Source organism: Rhinopithecus roxellana, chromosome 8, assembly GCF_007565055.1.
Source record: "Rhinopithecus roxellana isolate Shanxi Qingling chromosome 8, ASM756505v1, whole genome shotgun sequence".
NCBI lineage: Eukaryota > Metazoa > Chordata > Mammalia > Primates > Cercopithecidae > Rhinopithecus > Rhinopithecus roxellana.
The window spans coordinates 31,781,787-31,798,750 of NC_044556.1; the positions used below are offsets into that span (position 1 = coordinate 31,781,787).

Sequence of the window (16,964 nt, forward strand, 5' to 3'; positions counted from 1 at the left end):
AGCAGCTTATATTCTATCGCCCTTTTGTCGGTACTGACGGTATGTTAACCGTGAGACTTAGAACCTTGTTTCACAGCCCTGATCGTGCCTCGTGAGAATCTTTTACGTTCTGGGTATTCTGGTATGGAAGAGGAGAAAATCCGGCGCAATCCAGGAAAATAGGGAAGGATAAACCTGGAGCCCGTGCGTTCAGGCGCGCCCGGCTGGGTTTTCCGACGGCCGCGGTGTCTCGGTGGGGACCGGTCCCGGAGGCTTCGGCAAGGACCCGCAGCACCCCCCCACCCGCGGCAGAACTAACCGCGGAGGCCACAGGTCCCTTTAAGGTGCCCGGCAAGCGGAGAAAGGGAGCAGAGGGGGCGGGAGGAGGGTTCGGGAGCGCACGCCACGTGACTCGGCAGCCAAGTTCGCTGCGAGTTTGACAGAAGTTTGAATCGGACTCGGGGGCTTTCTGCTGCCGGCGGAGCACCGCGGCGGCCGCAGCCTCGGAGAGCACGAACAGCAGCTCCGCTGCGACCCAGCTAGCCAGTCAGCCTGGACTCCCGCCCACCGACGGCCGCTCGCGCTCTGGCCCAGCTCGCCTGCTCTGCCCCCGACCCGCAGCTCCCCGCTCCCCCGCGCTGTCCACCTCCTCCCGGTCAGGGAGCCAAGCCCCCACGCCGCGCCCCGCGCCCGCTGCGCCAGCATGTCCTCGACCGAGAGCGCCGGCCGCACGGCGGACAAGTCGCCGCGCCAGCAGGTAGTCCCTGCGCCTCGGACTCTCTCACCCGCCCCTCTCCACCTAGATGTCGGGCTGGACCCTTATCCCACCCCTGGACCGCGTGTGAGTGGGGCAAGGGGACCAGCGCCTTCCCAGAGCTCCCCACCGCCCTGATCCCCCGGCCGGCTGTGTCTCCGCAGGTAGACCGCCTGCTCGTGGGGCTGCGCTGGCGGCGGCTGGAGGAGCCGCTGGGCTTCATCAAAGTTCTCCAGTGGGTGAGTCGCTGCCCCGGCCCCGGGCTATTTCGGGAGCTTGGGCTGTGACGCTGACCCGAAGCAATGGAGCCAGAGTGGGGGCTGGGGAGGTGCTGCGGCCCGGCCACGGCGGAAGGGTGGGGGGCGGTGACAGGTGGGCGGGGGAGGGGCGGGCTGGGGCTGCTTCTCCGGACTTGGTGGCAGGAGGGTGAAGAGCGAGGCATGCGGAGTCCCGGATTCGGTCCTTCTATGTGCAAGGAGCCTTTGCCCAGGGCGCTCACATTTCACTCGGGCGAGAGGACCCGGGTGTAACCTTTCCAGAACTCTGATCTTGCACATACCACTCCTTGGTGACGGGAGGAGGGAGAAGGACGAGGGGGACGAGGTCCGCTCTTCACCAAGAGGGAAGCCGTGGAGGGCAAAGGAGGGAAGGAAGCAGGCGATGGAAACCATCCTGCCCCCAAAACCACCAGGGACTGGGTGATCCTGCAGGTACTGGGCTCAAGGGACAGGCTCTCGGCTCGCCCTTCCCTGTTGAAGTCGTTGGAGTAATCTGAGTTCCTGTAAATGAGTGAGGGAGTGGATGAATGAATGAACGGAGCTTATGGCTCTATGATTAAACAAAAGAAAAAAATAAGACAGAATTTAAAATCACAGCATGGCTAAAATGTGGCATGTAGAATAAGATGGAACACTGATCTGAGAAGCTGGGGCCCTGAGATCCCGACCTAGACCACAGGCCTTTTCCAGCTATGTCCCCTTGGGCAATTCATTTCTCTGGACTTCAATTTCCAACACTAGTCAGAAGTTGATCAGAACCTTCCTAGGGTCTCCTTATGCTCTAAATAGGTTGGTGTGCTAGAATATGGCCCTATGTTAGACTTACTCTGTGACCTTGAAAAAGTCACTTGCTCAGGTCCTCAGTTTCCCCTGTTGTAGTCTAGTGGAAATACTATCTTGCTTCACTAGGCCAGTGCCCAAGGCCTCCTGGGTATAAATTAGGAATGTGGACAGGTGCAGTCACTTTCTCAAATCATAAAGACTTGTAGGGGGCATTTAGTGCACTATTGCAGAAGAGATTTTAAATTAGACAATCCACATACCAAATAGTGTGTGAATAACTTAATTAATGTGCTCTCCGTACAGAATTCAGCTAGGGAATAAGTTACCGTTAATACTGAGGAGGATTGAGTTCTACAGGGCTTTGGAGACAAGAATTAGCACTGTGACACCAATTCTTAAATCATGGTTTGCATGAGAATAATCAAATCTGGAACCCAGGGGCAAGAGTGCATTTGGGATTATCGGGCCAGCCTGGGAGCTCCCAAGTGCAAACTCTGGGACCTGGTGGGGACTTTCCACCTTTCTTACTGCTACAAGAGTGGTTGGACCAATTGCTGATTGAGCTCTTTTGCCTTTGGCCCCTTCCCTGTTCTGATCCACCACTCATGTGCCAGAGGGAGCCATTTAAGAATGGTATTAAGGCTCTGAGAGATTGGCATCCAGAACTGGAAGAACCATTATAAGCAATCCAGAGGAGTGGAACCTGAAATGTAAGAGAACAAGTTTACCATTCAATTAGGCAAATGGATCCAACAGAATTTGAGACAGACTGTCAAAGGATAAGGGAGACCATGGACTCCTTTCCCTTGGAGGGATTCTGAAAAGTTTCCTTCTTCAATCCTGCCATCCTTCCCTCCACCCAGCACCCCAAATACCCACAACACTTCTGTAAAGGCTATACAAAGCAAAGCCTAGGGAAACGATCCAGTCTTGAGGTCAGCATTAACGCCCTAGGAATTAAGATCTGATAGACTTTTATGATCTTCAAGTACTTAGAAAGGGGGTTGTGCAAAACAGAGTCCCTTTTCTCTCAGAATGCCAAAGCCTGGGCCTTGAGCTAGACTCTGAATTCCGACTTCATTCACAGGGTAGCATCACAAAGAAACGTGCTTTGCTTTTATTGCCATCCCAGGTAGCCTGAATTCAGAGCACCAGTTTCACTTGCTTTGAAGCTCTGCAGATGTGGTAACATAAAAAGTACACAGGTACCAGCACCAGAAATGACAGTGGAAATGTCATTTGAGTCTTTCACTTATTTCCTGTTTGGAGGGATCAAATGCTCCTGAGCGGAGCAGGAACAAAGAAAACACAAAGCTTGCAGTTATTGTCATGGTAATTGAGAATTTTGGTGTCATTATTACCAAAAAACAGAGATTTTACTGGAATCTTCGTGAAAATAAAGTAATGTTATTCTTTTATTTGTCAGGAGCTTATCTTAGAGTGTTTTTTTTAAATTGAGAAATTGATTAATCTCACTTGAATTCCAATTCTGGAGTCTCACTAAGTCTATACTAAGCTAGCAAAAATAACCTGGACATAGACCAATTATTGGAGAACTCGTTTTTTTTAAAAAAAGAAAAGGACGGCCGGGCGTGGTGGCTCAAGCCTGTAATGCCAGCACTTTGGGAGGCCGAGACGGGCGGATCATGAGGTCAGGAGATCAAGACCATCCTGGCTAACACGGTGAAACCCCGTCTCTACTAAAAAAATACAAAAAAACTAGCTGGGCGAGGTGGCGGGCGCCTGTAGTCCCAGCTACTCAGGAGGCTGAGGCAGGAGAATGGCGTAAACCCGGGAGGCGGAGCTTGCAGTGAGCTGAGATCCGGCCACTGCACTCCAGCCTGGGCGACAGAGCGAGACTCCATCTCAAAAAAAAAAAAAAAAAAAAAAAAAAAAGAGAAGGACGTCAAATCATGGGAGTTCAAGATAAAAAAGAAAAGAAAATAAGTATCTTAAATTTTTTTTCTTTTAAAGAAAAAGACATACTTAGGGAGGTTGAGGTGGGAGAATTGCTTGAGCCCAGGAGTTTGACACAAGCCTGGGCAATAAGGGGAGATCTCGTCTCTATAAAAAAATAAAATCAGCTGGGTATGATGACAGATGCTTGTGGTCCCAGCTCCTTGGGAGGCTGAGGCTGGAGGATCATTGAGCCCAGGAGGTAGAGGCTGCAGTGAGCTGTGCACTCCAGCCTGGGTGACAGAACTAGACCTTGTCTCAAAAAAAAAAGAAAGAAAGAGAGAAAGAAAGAAAGAAAAGAAAGAAAGAAAGAAAGAAAGAAAGAAAGAAAGAAAGAAAGAAAGAAAGAAAGAAAGAAAGAAAGAAAGAAAGAAAAGAAAGAGAAAGAAAGAAAGAGAAAGAAAGAAACAAAGAAACAAAGAAAGAAAGAAACAAAGAAAGAAAGAAAGAAAGAAAAGAAAAGAAAGAAAAAGAAAAGAAAGAGAACAAGACAGATTTTTGAGGTCAGATAGGCTTTGGTTTAAATTGAGTCTCCTCTGCTTTCTTGCTTTCTAGCTCTGGAACCTGGAGTAAGTAAATACCAATTATTATTATTTTTTTTTTTAGACAGGCTCTAAGATAGAGACTAAGATAGAGACTGGCTCTGTCACCGAGCCTGGAGTGCAGTGGTACGAACACATCTCACTGCAGCCTCAACTTTCCAAGCTCAGGCAATCCTCCCACCTCAGCCACTCAAGTATCTGGGACCAAAGGCACATGCCACCATGCCCAGCTAAGTTGTAAAAAATTTTTGTAAAAATCGGGTCTCACTATGCTGCCCCACCTGGCTTTGAGTTCCTGGGCTTAGGCGATATTCCCGCCTCAGCCTCCAAAAGTGCTGAGATTACAGACATGAGCCACCTCACCTAAACAAAACAAAACAAAAAACAATGAGATAAGTGTGGGAGTAGGGCCTGAGGAGAGAATTTGTCTTCCTTGTGCTGTGAGCTAACTGGTGATGTTAGTGTCCTCAGGACTGTCACAGGATTATCACCAGCGAGCATGTCAGTACCAAAGGGGAGCCTCATCCTTAAACTGGAAAGGTTATTCTGACATCACTGCAAAAGAGATGCAGAAGGAGGAGGAGGAGGAGGGCAGAAAATGACCAGCGCTGTCCCAGCAATGGAGGTACAAGAGGAGAAAGGCTGGTTGGCACCAGAATACTAGAACTCCCCCTTGTCTCAGGGCCTCTACTTCTCCTTGGCTGCTCTTTATAATCAGTTTGCTCATCTCAGGGACTTGTGCTTGGTGACAGGGGTGGTTTCAGTTCTTTCCCTCTCTTCTCTGTGTCTCAGTCACTTGGCACAGTTAAGGAAGAAAGCAAACCTGGAGTGGAAAGATGGAGGATTAGGAGACATGTAGGGGGTTGGGAGAAGGTGTCTTTCTGAGCTTCTGCACCCCAAGGCACAGAGCTATTCCTTCCCTCCTTGTAATCCTCAACACACATGGTAGAGATCTCTTCTTTAGCCTTAACAACTCTGGGATGCAGTGTTTGTTTTTATTATTTTTGTTTGTTTGTTTTAATATGACACTCCTTTCTTGATGTGAATGCTCAAGAGCAGGATCTAGGTCTTATTCGTCTTCGCATCTCCAGCACCTGGCACAAGGTAGATGCTCAATCAGTGTTGAGTTAATGAGCAAATGAAATGGAAAGAGCACTGGGCAGGAAATCAGGAGATGTGAATTCTAAGCCTGGCTTTCACATCAACTAAATGTGACTTTGGGAAAGTGACTTAATCTTTTGGGGCTTCAGATTCCCCCTCTGTGAAATAAGATGATTGGGCATGAGCATCTTTGAGGTCCCTTTTGTTCTGCTGCTCTGTGAACCTGTGATTCCCCTCAGATGTTCTCATTTTGCTCCGGTACCATCCGACTGTATAGTGTTCAGATTTAAACGTATATTTTGGTAAATAAAAAATTATCATGTAAAATCCCTGACTTGAAAAGAATCAGAATACAATAAATACTGAAGTTATTGTGGGTGTATTTTGCCCTCTGAAGAATCTGAAAGCAGGATTCAGGATTGTCAGAACCTCGGGACTGTCATTTAGACACAGCAGAACTTTTGGTAATAATGGGAAAATTTTAGAATCTGTGCTCTCTGAGATAGTACCTGCTAGCCACATGAGGCTATTGAGCACTTGAAATGTGCCTAGTGTGACTGAACTGAATATTTGTGTGTGTGTGTGTGTTTTAGTAGAGACGGCATTTTGCCATGTTGTCCAGGCTGGTCTCGAACTCCTGACCTCAAGTGATTCACCCACCTTGGCCTCCTAAAGTGCTGAGATTACAGGCATGAGCCACCACACCTGGCCTGAATTTTTTTGTTGTTGTTGGATCCAGTCTCACTCTGTCACCCAGGCTGGAGTGCAGTGGCATGATCATAGCTCATTGCAGCCTTGAACCCCTGGGCTCAAATGATCCACACAGTTCAGCAGCCAGAACCACAGGCATGTACCACCATGCCCAACTTTTTTTTTTTTTTTTTTTGGTAGAGATAGGGTCTTGCTATGATACCCAGGCTGGTCTTGAACTCCTGGCCTCAAGTGATCCTCCCACCTTGCTTCCCAAAGTGTTGGGATTACAGGTCTCAGACACTGCACCTGGCTTGAATTTTTTATTTAATTTAATTTTGATTAACTTAAATAATCAAGCTTGGCTAGTGGCTACTGTTCTGGATAGTGCAGCTCTAGAGTGTGAGCCCCATGAGGGCAGAGATTTTGATTTTCTTTTTCTTTTTTTGAGATAGGGTCTCACTCTGTCACACAGTCTGGTGTCCAGTGGTGCGATCATGTAGCTTTGACCTCCTGGGCTCAAGAGATCTTCCCACATCAGCCTCCAGAGTAGCTGGAACCACAGATGTGCACCACCACACCTGGCTAATTTTTCTTGGCTAAATAAAAAGTTGGCTAATCTCAAACTCCTGGGCTCAAGTGATCCTCCCACCTCAGCCTCCCAGAGTGCTGGGATTACAGGCATGAACCACCATGCTTGGCTTTTTTTCTTTTTTGTTCACTACTAGATAATAGTGCCTAGAACCGTGCATAGTAGACACTGTACATGCTAGGCATAGTACATGCTCTTAAATTTTATCTTTCTGTAGATGCTCAGGAGTGCCTTTCAGGAGAGTGCTGGTGAAGAGAAGTCTCCATAACTGACCATTCACTGCCCCCAAGTTTTGAGTACCTACTTTCTCTTTATGATTTTTTTTTTTTAAATGGGGTCTTGTTCTGTTGCCCAGCCTGGAGTGCAGTGGCATGATCATAGCTCACTGCAGCCTTGAACTCTTGGGCTCAAGTGATTCCTCCACATCAGTCTCCTGAGTAGCTGGGACTATTAGCCATGCCTGGCTAATTTTTTGTTTGTAGTTTCTGTAGACCAGGGTCTTGCTATGTTGCCTATACGTTGCTGGTCTCAAATTCCTGGGCTCAAGCCATTCTCCCGCTTGGCCTCCCAAACTGCTGGGACTACAGCTGTGAGTCACCATGCGCGGCCCCTGCTTTCTTAAGGAACTTATAAGAAGCCATTCACTGACTAACTGCCAATAGGTAAAAATATTTCCAACTGTGCTGCCCTTCCTGGAATGTGACACCTTAATCATGTCCAGTGCTGGGCACCAGAAGCTAAGAGGAATAAAGAAACTTCTAAGAGGAATCAGATGCGCACAGAACTGACAAAAGGTTAGATAATTCCTACGAGGAAGAGCTAGAGAAGTTCCACTATTACAATGGTGAGGCCACTTTGAGTAAGTAAAGGGTAACGATGCAGAGGCTTTGAGTGACTCTTCTCTACCTCTGTGAAGAAGGTGGGCAAACAGGGCCCTACTGCAGTCTCCATCATTTAATTCAGGAGAGGAGGTTATTTAGGCATTGGAGGGTGGTTTTACTGTCTTCTTTCCCAGATATCTTTAACATGGAGACAATTCTCATTTGTCTGGAATAAACCTCCTGGAAACAGAGAGGTGCCCATTATGACCTTTGAAGAGAGGTCAATGGCTCTCGCATGGAGATCTGCAAGGCCAGGCGCTGCAAGCCAGGGGCAGTGGTACTGGACACCTCCCAGGGGCAGAGCACAGCTGTTGGCAAGCCCAGTCAAGAGTACACTGACAACGTTACTCTCAGAGAGAGAGAATTCTGGGACTGGAAAGGGCCTCTAGATTATCTACTCCAAACCCCTCCATTTAAGATGAGGAAACAGGTTGGGCACGATGGCTCACGCCTGTAATCACGGCACTTTGGGAAGCCGAGGCAGGTGGATCATGATGAGGTCAGGAGATCGAGACCATCCTGGCTAACATAGTGAAACTCCATCTCTACTAAAAAAAAATACAAAAAATTAGCTGGGCGTGGTGGCAGGCACCTGTAGTCCCAGCTACTTGGGAGGCTGAGGCAGGAGAATGGCGTGAACCCGGGAGGTAGAGCTTGCAGTGAGCCGAGTTCGTGCCATTGCACTCCAGCCTGGGCAACAGAGCAAGACTGTCTAAAAAAAAAAAAAAAAAAAAAAAAAAAAAAAAGATGAGGAAACAGACTCAGAGAGCAGACTGACTTATCAGAGCTCACCTGGCTAATTAGTGACAGGACCAGGTCTGGAACCTAGGTTTCCATACTCCTAGTTCAGTTCTTCTTTCCCTCCATAATGCTAACAAGCATTAGCAAAATAAAATGTACATAGTTTCTATTCTAGACTCTGGATGCTGGGCTGACATATCGATCAGCTGTCTTCCAAGTGTTTAATGTCCACGACACTGAGTCTCAAAGAAACATACAGAAAGTGAACAATTAAGAGAATAAGCTCATTGCTTAATAAGAACGTGACATTGGGTACAAGTCGAAGGTAAGTGCACAGGAAACCTAGTCTGAGCAGATGACGTGGAGGACAAGACATTTCAATTTCTCGTCTCCTTTTCTTTTTTTCTGGAGTGGGGGGCAGGGGGGACAAGGCCTCACTCAGTTGCCCAGGCTGGAGTGCAGTGTCACGATCTCGGCTCGCCCCAATCTCTACCTCCCGGGTTCAAGTGATTCTCCTGCCTCAGCCGCCCAAGTAGCTGGGATTACAGGCATGCGACACTCTACTGCCAGGCTGATTTTTGTATTTATAGTAGATACGGGGTTTCACCATGTTGGCCAGGCTGGTCTCAAACTCCTGACCTCAAATGATTCACCCGCCTCAGCCTCCCAAAGTGCTGGGATTACAGGTGTAAGCCACCGCACCTGGCTTCTCACCTCCTTTTCTAACCAAAGTGTGTTTCCCAGAAAGAAACTGGAAAATCATAGGACGAGGAAATTTTATTTCCCACGAGAGAGAAGGTGTAGTAAAATGTGAGGAAAGGTAGAGAAGAAAACAATTCGAGTGACCTGAGGCACTTCTGGATCTTAACACTGAGAAATAGCAGCATCAACAGATGACAAAGGGAAACACCAGTGGGGAAACGGTGGAGACTGATAAGGCAAGTGGAGGGTACTTTTCTCTGGGCTTGAGCCAAGATTGTCACATTGGCCCAGCCAGCGCTATTGCTAGAAGGCCATGTGCCTTTTGGGGAAGAGGAATTAGGCTGTCAGTACTATAGAACAGCAGTATGGCCCATCTGGGGTGGCTTGGTAGAAGCCGGCCCCTCCAGCTATACCTCCACCAAGGCAGGAAGCCACTGGAAGTTAGCAACTAGGAAACAAGATTAGATGACTAGTTCAAAGGAGAAATGAAACGCATTCTAGGCATGTCTGATCTAGGTTGATGCAGGGGAGTCTTTCTGAGTGTGTCTCTCCCTTGGGAAGGAAATTCAAGTCTATCTGTAAGCTAGAAGTTTCCTAAAGCCTGAATTGCAGAGGTTTTGTGTTAGTCATCTTAAGGAGGCTACCTATGGTCCCCTCGTCATGCCCAATGGAGAGATCTGGCAACTGTCCATTTCCTGCCTCTTCATCTCCCTCGCAGACACTATTCAGTCAACATTATTCATTTAGCTATTTGGTCCAGCAGCCTGAGGCTGGAAGACAAATGGAAGCCATGGGTTTCTGCCTAGGAAGTACTTGATTAAAGGGTATCCTCACTGTCCCCCACTCCCGCACTTAATGTCTGCATCTGTGGGGAGTCGCAGTTAGTTCTTGACTTTGGCCAGTTGAGGCCTTCTGACTCTCAAAGAGGCTTCACTCTCTCTCTCAGCTCTTTGCTATTTTTGCCTTCGGGTCCTGTGGCTCCTACAGTGGGGAGACAGGAGCAATGGTTCGCTGCAACAACGAAGCCAAGGACGTGAGCTCCATCATCGTTGCATTCGGCTATCCCTTCAGGTGAGCAAGAATTGGTTCCAACCCAGCACATCGTCTCTCACTTGATTGGCAGGACCTGCTTGGTCTTTTCCTCCTCCAGAAACCTAAAAACCATTCGTTGTGTGCCACTCCAGATTCAAATGGAATGATAAGACTTAGATCCTTTCTGCTCTTTAGCAATTTCAGACACACTGACCAGAGCAAAACGTAAGGGAAACACAGATTGATCACTGTTATAATAATGTTCCAGTCCATGGACAACCCATGGCAGGTCACACCAGCTCATACAGAAACAGCCAATGCAGTTTGGGATGGAGGCTTACAGGAACCTTGTCAAGGTGGACAGGTCTCTCTGACCCTCAGCAGCCTCCTCTCTGCCTTGAAGGTAGGGAAGCTTATTGGTACTTACATCCTAAAGAGTTGATGTGGGATCCTCAGCCAGTACCACCAGGATACAAGTGGGCACACCTTGACAGGGAGGTAGAAGTGAACTCTTCTCTGGGTATTTGGGAGCTTAGGAAGTAGGGGGAGCTCAAATGTTCATAGGAGAATGGGGATGGGGCTCACCTTTTCAGAAATTTCTAGTATCAGCACCCAAGTTATATTAACTGTCTCATATATAATTGGCTGTGTTTTTCTCTTTAATTTGTCCACTGCCTCATTGGAAAGCCCAATAAAGCCCGAGAATGGGTGATTCCAACCTTATCTTGGCCACTCTGGGTCTGCACTTTCCAGAGGCAGAATGAAGCTGATCTGCCTAGTGGTTTGGCTACCAGAAATAGAAGAACTACATATATTGCAGTTGTGACCTAAAGGGCCCTGGAGACACTTGGGAATACATGGTCACCATGTCTGGGCAGGGTAGATGAGTGGGATGGGGGGCAGCTGAGAGGAAGGTAGAGTTTTACTGGAAATTTTGGGGAAGTTATCATTTTGACTGCAAGGTTCCTTCCAGAAACTTTCCTTCCTACATGACCCCTTTGTTGGCTCTGTAAGAGTTCCCTGCTGAGAACTAGCACAGGACTACTTCTGGGCCAGGGAGAGAGAGGATTGCTTGAGCTCAGGATGGCCTCCCCTGCCACCTGCAGGTTGCACCGGATCCAATATGAGATGCCCCTCTGCGATGAAGAGTCCAGCTCCAAGACCATGCACCTCATGGGGGACTTCTCTGCACCCGCCGAGTTCTTCGTGACCCTTGGCATCTTTTCCTTTTTCTATACTATGGCTGCCCTAGTTATCTACCTGCGCTTCCACAACCTCTACACAGAGAACAAACGCTTCCCGCTGGTGGTGAGTCAGCACAGGCCAGAAGGAATGGGGTGGAGAAACTGAGATGTTTGTGAGGGGGCTGAGGTCAGAACTGGAGCAGAGGACAAACATAGCGGCTTCCACCCCCATGGTGGAACCTCTGCCTCCATCAACCTCCCGTTGCTTGCTCCTGTTCACAGGAGGTACAACAGCACCATACACAAGCAGGCTCTGGAGTTAAGACTGCCTGGGTTCAGATCCCAGCATGGTCCCTTACTTGCTGTGTGATCTTGGACAAGTTAAATAACCTCTCTAAATTGCAGTTTCCTTAACTATAAAATGGGGATAAAATAATAACTGCCTCATAGTTTTGTGTGTGTGTATGTGAAAAAATGAGAATGCATGTATTTAGTACATAGTCTCAATAAGCATTAGTGATTATTAATATTATTCCTCTTTACTCTCTTCCTATCCCAGGGCATGCAAGGTGGAAGGGGTGCCTTAAGGGACCCTATTTGCCTCCTGCAGTCTACCACTTGTAGCTGAGCAATGGTGATCAAAGGAAAAGCTGGGAGGGAAGAGTGGGGAGTTTAGGCTCCACTTGGGATGAGTGGGTTTTGAGATGAGGCTGACCAACAGATGCCTTGGTACATTGTAGCCAGATCTTAGATGTGAGGGCATTAGCAGGGGCAGCCTGAGTGGCAGGATTCCTTTGGGGGCAGCGAACAGATACCTCAGGACCACCTGGGTTCTAGGTGTTGGGTAGGATGGAAAGAGGCAGCTATCCTGGTACCCTGGGATTGCCAGCATCATGGCAAGAGGAAAAGAAGCAAGGGAATAATGGGGCCTTTCTGAGTGTATTTCCTATCCCTCTGCTCCTCCCAGGACTTCTGTGTGACTGTCTCCTTCACCTTCTTCTGGCTGGTAGCTGCAGCTGCCTGGGGCAAGGGCCTGACTGATGTCAAGGGGGCCACACGACCATCCAGCCTGACAGCAGCCATGTCCGTATGCCATGGAGAGGAAGCAGTGTGCAGTGCCGGGGCCACGCCCTCCATGGGCCTGGCCAACATCTCCGTGGTGAGACCTGTGGCCACTGCGGGAAGCAGCACTAGCCCTGCTGCCCAGACCTGTCCCAGCTAGCAGGTCCTGAAAGGAAAGAGAGGGTGTCCAAGAGCTGGTGTTCCCTGCCTCTGGAGCTGGTGCCCTCACTGCGCTTCATGCTGGCTGCTGGCTCCTGGCTGACCCTGAGAGGACATTTTGGGATGAGGGGAACCCGAGAGCCACTTAGCCTTCTGTTCTTTCCTCCTTCCGCACTCTGCCTCCATCCAATTCCCTTCTCGTATCCCCACCTCTAGGCATACTCTCTGTGATGTCTCCCCGCCTCCTGCCTGTTCTACACAATGTGTGTGAGCACATAAAGGGGAGCCTGGGGCTGTGGCTGAGCTTGAAGCTGGGAGCAGACCCAGCATGAGTGGGAAGGAGCTTACTGTCACTCAGCTCTCAGCCTGGAAAGGGGCTTTGGAGCAGTGGTGGATCAGCTGGATGCATATAGATTTGGCCATCCCAGTTGTTAGAATGTTGAAATATGTCCATATCCATTGGTAAAGATTTGAGGTCTTGAGCTTCTCAAATGCTGCCTGTCATCCCAGCCACCTCAGCCTTGCTCTGAAAATGACTTGTTCCCACAGCTGAAATGTTTAATGGCTGGCACACCAGGAACACACTTCTGGAACTTGCTGGAACCCTGCTGAAGGTTTCCCCCACCCAAATTTTGTTGTAAAAATGTTCACAGATACAACAAAGTTGAAAAAATTTTACAGTGAACACCCACACACTCACCACCTAGACTGTGCCATTAACTTTTTACTAGACTTGCTTTATCACATATTTATTCACTTCTTCATCCACCAGTCCGTCTTGTTTTTAGTGCATTTCAAAGATTTGAGACATCAGTACACTTCCCTCTAAGTGCTTCCTGCTGTGAGGTTTTAAAAATATTTTGAATAACTATTTGAATATAACCCTGGCTGGGTGCCTGATCATAGGGAAGGAGCACCTTGGACAGCTCCTGCCACACCTACCTGGCAGAAGGTGCTCCAAACAGGGCCTCACGTGTGCTGTGGGAGGCACCACAGGGCTGACTCTTGGCTCCTTGCTACACTTTGCACAATGCTCCTCTAAAGGGCCAGATTCTGCTAGTGACCGAGCTACATCTTGGGTGCATGCTGTGGACAGAATTAGACACTTTCACCTGGGATTCCCTAAACAGGTGATGGGCCTGAGCCCTGCCTCTATACCAAGCTCTCTGTCTTAATTTAGTCTTTTTGGCCCTCTGTGCTTCTTCCCTGCACAACCCCCCACCCCCACTGCAATAGGAACTCCCCCTCCCTGTTCCCACAATGACCCCCTGACTATTCTCACAAATTCCCTTGATGTCTTTGCAGCTCTTCGGCTTTATCAACTTCTTCCTGTGGGCCGGGAACTGTTGGTTTGTGTTCAAGGAGACCCCGTGGCATGGACAGGGCCAGGGCCAGGGCCAGGACCAGGACCAGGGCCAGGGTCCCAGCCAGGAGAGCGCAGCTGAGCAGGGAGCAGTGGAGAAACAGTAAGCAGCCACCGACCCGGCTACTCCCGAACTGGACAGCACCTCTTCAACCACCTCCGGCTTCCAAGACCTTTCTCTTCCTCCTCCTCCAATTCCCCTCCCCCATCATTCTGGTCTTTGAGCTTTGAGACGATGGGCAGGCATCAGCTGTTGGAAACCTGGGCAGCCCTCCCAGTGGCTTCCTATCCTCCTCCTTGCTGGAGCCGTGAATGGCAGGACCTCAGTGCTTCTTGTCCAGTGCCTGGACCCAGGCATCTTACTTCGGGTGTTACTTGTACCCTTACAGTCTCTGAGAACCAGCTTCTGCTGCAGGTGAGGGTTGGGGGCAGGAAACCAGTACCCTGAGACTGGTTCCTAGCAGCCACCTTTCTGTCAACCTGTCCAGCTTCAACAATATTAGGGGGAAGGGAAATCAGCTAGTAGCCTTCCCTTCTGGTCCCTTGTGTGGAAGCCCCAACAGTGGTTTGATGACCCCTCCTCAGTGGCTGCCATCTAGTCCCTGTGTCTGATCAGTCAGTCCACGACTCAGTGTGCCTTCCACTGTCTTCTCTGGCCTCTGCCTGCCCACAGAGTCCACCATGTGTGAACCAGAGAGGTTCACCAGCCTAGAAAACAGCCCTTCAGAGGGTCCTAATGAGGCCTGGACTCAGCTGGGAGCAGGATAAATTTCAACTGAATTGCAGATTCAAGAAAGTAAAGGCAGTAAACTTGCCGGCAGAATCAACTTCTTCTATCCCCTCAATCCTCCCACCCACCAGGCTGGGGCACTTTCCACCCAACACTCTAAACTCTGCTTTAGAAATGCCCTGTCTTCCTCCCTGTCCACCTTCTTGGTCTCACATTTGGGACTCAAAAATGTGGAGTCTAGGACCTGCCCCCTAATCCCCTTACTTCTCTGTCCATCTCCCTTCCCCAGCCTTGTGCATCTGAGGCATTTGAGATCCTTTTTGAAGTCTGTCCAGCCCTTCCTTTTATTCCTGTGGGGCCAGATAAGGGCTTAGGAAGGGCCAAAGGACCATCATGAGGCTAAGTTGCACCAGAGCCCCAGGATGGATGGGCCCATTTTTTCCTTATTCCCTGCTCAGTTTTCCCCCTGCTCCTTCTCTAGTCCTTCTTTCTATTTCTCCTTCTCATCTTGAAAACAGGATGTTCCCACTCCCCTTGCCCTCCCATTTCTCCCCTGTGTCCTTATTTCTCCGTCTCTATCCCCTCCCAAGTCCAGGGCAGGCCGATGCTATTGGTGCTTCTTCACTTTGGGACCCAGTTCCATATTTGTCTTTAGTGTATATCCTCTTCCTGATACCTCCTTCAGTCCCTCTCTGGGCCCCAAGGCTGAGAATCAGTGCTAACTGGGTAAGGATCATTTGCTTTCTACCCAGCTCAATCTGCCCTGGCCATAGGGCTTCCCAGGGAAGGAAGAAGAGGGAAGAACCCAACCACTTTCCAGTCCAGTGCCAACTGGCCCACCAAGCATCCCAAAGGTGAATGTGCCCTGTGCCAATCTCTCCTCAGGACTGAGTCAACCCCCTTCAACCTCCTCACCTCTCTAAACACCATCCATAGTAACATGTGCATTACTGGGGTACCCAGGAGTCAGGACTTTTGACTTCAGGTCAGTCATTTTCTCCTGATGGGGAAAAGGTAAGATTTACATCCCCAAAGGCTCGAGTCCCTCAGTGAAAGAATTAGTTTTTGTTTGTTTGTTTAAGATTTTGGGGAAGAGCTCTGAGGAGGAAAGAAAGGAGATGGAGTGAGAGGGTTTCTAAGTCTGAAACTCTTTCCGTCATGAGCTGTCCCCAGGTTACTCAAGGATAAGAGGGGACAGTTTTGCCTACAGCTCCAGAGACACCGAGAACAAAGGGGCGACCTTCATTTTTCTTCAAGCTGGCCTCTGTGGGGGTCTGTGAGCAGCTTCTACTGGATCTTTGTTTGGATTCTGTGTCTGTATTTATAATTTATTTGAAATGTGCTGGGTAGTGTTCTCATTTGGGGGCTGAAGTTAGCAACTGGGCCTTCAGCTAGGGAAAGCAGTTGCGGGCGGGGGGTGGGGGGAGATTATATTCACTCCTGCCAAGGACTCCCAGCCCAGAACTCTCTTTAGAGCAAGGAAGGCTCATTCTCTTTCTTCTCAGGGGGCTCTCTTGTTCTCCGTCAGGAGAGCCTTGATTTAGGCTATGGCCTCACTCTCCATGGCCACCCTAAGAGGAAAGGCTACTTCACCTCATTACCTCCGGAGGGCTGGGCGGGGCCAAGTGCCTCATCGGACTCATGTTCTCTCCAGCCAGGGCTGGCATCGCTGTTTTGCAAAGTGGGGCCTGAAGTAGAAGATGTCTGGTTTCTCCAGCTGCTGTAGGAGGCTAATGGGCAGGGCACTTGCCCTTTGTCCCACTAGATTCTAACCCAGCGCCAGGGTGCCCACCTAGGACCTTTCCTGGACATGAGTTTCCTTCACTCTCATGGCCATCAGTCTCCTACTTCTGGGATTGCAGATCAGGGGTGGGGGGAGAATGTTGCATGTTGTTTTCTGGTGCCTGTTATTATACATTTGAATAAACAGTGCTGCAAGTACTTGCCAGGAAGGATCTGAGACTGGAGTCCTTCTGGGGATTTATTTTTTCTTCCTCTTCCCTGTTTTAAGTTCTTGGTCAAATATCAGGACTTTCACCAAGGTGCTTTCCACTCTGTATCCCAAGCAACAAAGTCATACTCTGTTGCTTGGGGTGCAGAGAGGAGAGCAGTTATTTCTAGCAGGCTCTCATCTAGTGACATCTCCTCTTTTGGTGGCACCCAATTAGACCAAAGTAACTGGGACTCATTAGCAATTCTGGAGCAAACTCAAAAGGTGAGAGATAGTGGCTTCCACAAAGCTGTTTCCATTTGCTCTCCTACCATCTGTGACCCAAACACGCTTCCTGTCAGGAGTTAAGGGCCATATGCTTCACTTTCTTAACTATCAGCTTCTTGTTGAACAAACTTGCACCTCTATCCCCCTTCAGAGACTCACACACTACATTTACATCCCCTAGAAAAATACACTTGGGTACAACTGAACATTTAATTTT

The 16,964-nt window shown here is 49.0% G+C and overlaps 1 protein-coding gene across 3 annotated transcripts; it reads left to right on the top strand.

Annotated features, from left to right (window-relative positions):
* Positions 1 to 320: 320 nt before the first annotated feature.
* On the top strand, positions 321 to 16,489 carry SYPL2 (synaptophysin like 2). 3 transcript variants are annotated; one of them, XM_010355483.2, is made up of 6 exons: positions 321 to 736; positions 898 to 972; positions 9,946 to 10,070; positions 11,138 to 11,339; positions 12,183 to 12,374; positions 13,742 to 16,489. In XM_010355483.2, exons 1-6 carry the CDS (start codon positions 683 to 685, stop codon positions 13,904 to 13,906), a joined length of 813 nt encoding a protein of 270 aa, XP_010353785.1. In that variant the 5' UTR covers positions 321 to 682; the 3' UTR covers positions 13,907 to 16,489. The 3 variants fall into 3 exon arrangements, with proteins under 3 accessions (XP_010353785.1, XP_030792878.1, XP_030792877.1); XM_030937018.1 differs by lacking the exon at positions 12,183 to 12,374; XM_030937017.1 differs by lacking the exons at positions 321 to 736; positions 898 to 972 and adding an exon at positions 4,170 to 4,917.
* Positions 16,490 to 16,964: the final 475 nt, after the last annotated feature.